This window comes from Protobothrops mucrosquamatus, unplaced genomic scaffold, assembly GCF_001527695.2.
Source record: "Protobothrops mucrosquamatus isolate PMUCROS unplaced genomic scaffold, P.Mucros_1.0 scaffold_7, whole genome shotgun sequence".
NCBI lineage: Eukaryota > Metazoa > Chordata > Lepidosauria > Squamata > Viperidae > Protobothrops > Protobothrops mucrosquamatus.
The window spans coordinates 70,706-73,273 of NW_015386083.1; the positions used below are offsets into that span (position 1 = coordinate 70,706).

At 42.1% G+C, this 2,568-nt stretch overlaps 1 protein-coding gene across 5 annotated transcripts in view; it reads left to right on the forward strand.

The window, feature by feature from the left end:
* The window catches only part of LOC107287608 (heterogeneous nuclear ribonucleoproteins C1/C2), a 64,734-nt gene that overhangs the window by 19,276 nt on the left and 42,890 nt on the right, over positions 1-2,568 (forward strand). For all 5 annotated transcript variants that reach the window (XM_015816165.1, XM_015816465.1, XM_015816390.1 and 2 more), the window contains 2 exons: positions 841-1,001; positions 1,317-1,418. In XM_015816165.1, coding sequence (XP_015671651.1) covers positions 841-1,001; positions 1,317-1,418 — 263 coding nt within the window. The remainder of the gene's footprint in view (positions 1-840; positions 1,002-1,316; positions 1,419-2,568) is intronic.

Sequence of the window (2,568 nt, forward strand, 5' to 3'; positions counted from 1 at the left end):
GGAGATGGATTGTTTAAGTTTAGAGTTTGGAGTTAGAGATATTAATATTTGTTTACTTGTATTTGAATGTTAGCCTAGGTTTGGTTTGGGAAGTCCGGGGGGTGGGGGGATGGGATAAATCATTGTGTAATACCTGTGATGTATTTCTTTTTTCTTTTATGATAAAAACAATAAAAATTTTATATTGAAAAAAAAAAAAAAATCTCTGAAATCCCTCGTCTTCCAAAGTTAGGAAGACAACGGGTAGCCGTTTACTATACGAACAAGATTTAAAGAGAAGATTCTGATTAAATGTTTTGGGAGAGAGGGAAGAGGTGTAAGAGCAGAGTTTAAGGTGCAAGAGCTCCATCACTGGAGGTTTTTAAGAAGAGACTGGACAGCCACCTGTCTGAAATATGATATAGGGCAGGGATAGGCAACCTTGGCTCTTTTATGACTCGTGGACTTCAACTCCCAGAATTCCTGAGCCAGCATAGCTGTCCATGAGTCATAAAAGAGCCAAGGTTGCCTACCCCGGGTATAGGGTCTCTTGCTTGAGCAGGGGGTTGGACTAGAAGACCTCCAAGGTCCCTTCCAGCTCTTATTTTGTTTCTAAAATAGTTCTGGACCGCCGCCTTTAGGGCGATGGATATACTTCTGTGGCGTGGGTGCGACAGAAAGAGCGCCAGTGCTGTTTTGAAAGGAGCACATAATGCCCTCAATTAGCTTATCCAATTAAAAGAAGGTATTTTGAGAAACCCGAGAAGAGATTTTGCACGCGATGCAGGTTGGTGGATTTGTAAAGCTGTTTTGAAGCTAAGGTTGTTTTTTTTTCCCTCCCCCTTTCTCGGATTCTCCTAGGATGTACAGCTACCAAGCACGCGTGCCCCCTCCGCCCCCCATTGCCAGGGCGGTGGTCCCTTCCAAACGCCAACGGGTTTCTGGCAATACCTCTCGTAGAGGAAAGAGCGGATTCAATTCGAAGAGCGGGCAGCGGGGATCGTCCTCCAAATCTGGGAAATGTAGGTGTCGGACGTCGAGCAGGGTCTGTAGCAAATGTGGGCGGCGGGGGGTGGGGAAAGATTTTGCGTATTCTTTAAATTGGGTTATTCAAAAACCTGCCCTCCTCCCCGTTTCAATCCGGGTGCTACTGTGCTGAAAACATTCTGCAATGCCTCTTTGACACGAGGGAGGATGGCTTTTAGGGAAAAAAGAAGGTGGGAATATTTTTTTTTAAATCTGCCTTTTGTACCGTTTCCTTGAGTATTTTATGCTTGTTAATAATGCCCCAGGGCGCTGAAACTTCCAGTGATTGAGTTTTCCTTCTGTATTTGCAGTAAAAGGCGATGACTTGCAAGCCATTAAGAAGGAATTGACCCAGATTAAGCTGAAAGTGGATTCTCTGCTGGAAAGCCTTGAGAAGATAGAGAAGGATCAAAGTAAGTGGGGGAGGTGGGAGGGGAGAGATAAACTGTCTGGAGCGCTGCGTGGGATGCATGCTAGGAAAGGTGGCTTGAAAGATTTGTGTAGAGCAGCGTTTCTCAACCTTGCCAATTTTAAGGCATGTGGACTTCAACTCCCAGAATTCCACAGCCAGCATTGCTGGCTGTGGAATTCTGGGAGTTGAAGTCCACATGCCTTAAAATTGGCAAGGTTGAGAAACACTGGTGTAGAGGGAGAAAGAAATTGGGGATCACAAGATTCATATTTGAATGTGGACACATTTTATGTCGGGAAGAGGCAGTTTTCTAGGCCAGCAGACTGGTGGAATTTGGGACATCCTTTTTTATATATATATATAAAAAGTTTTTTATTTATAGTACAGTTAAAAACAAAGATGGACATAACGTGACATTCCAAAATAAATATTCCTAACAATTTGTCCCTCTTGATACATGTAATTAATACATAGTTCTTGATCTCTATATAAACATACTCTTCTACACAATACAATTATATATACAGTTATATATAATTCTATCTTAACGCTAATTTAAAGCCTTGATTCACACCAGTGATAAAATTTGTCTGGAATTTGGGACATCTTATAGGTACCCGGTGGGCTTCTCTATTTACAGTACGGCTTTTCATGCTGTAACCCTTAGAATCCTTCCTGTTAGCCTCTTCCGGTCCTCCCCCCCAAGATATTCTTACCCCCAACTTTTGTAGGAAGACATGCCTCACTAGAATATTCTATGCCTGAAGGAAAAGCTTCCTACAGCAACTTTTTAAGCAGAGCGAAGTGCAGAAGCTGCTGTTTCCCCAAAGTTGCTAACTATTGGCCCATTTTGTGGGATGGTTGAAGGGGGTGAGAAAAAAAGTTTGGATCGTCTTTCATAACGCTTAAGCCCTCCCTCCCTTCGGAGTTTATTTATTTATTTATTGTTTAAATTTATATCCCGCCCTTCTCCTTGCGGACTCAGGGCGGCTAACAACCAGATAAAAATGCAAATCCCAAAACTACAGATTAAAACATAATTAAAAACAAATATTAATAATTGGTCTAGTTAATTTAAAATTACTTTAAAACCCCCATTAAAAATTTTCCCCTAGGCCAGTCCTGCAAGCTGGAATAACCATGTCTTAAGG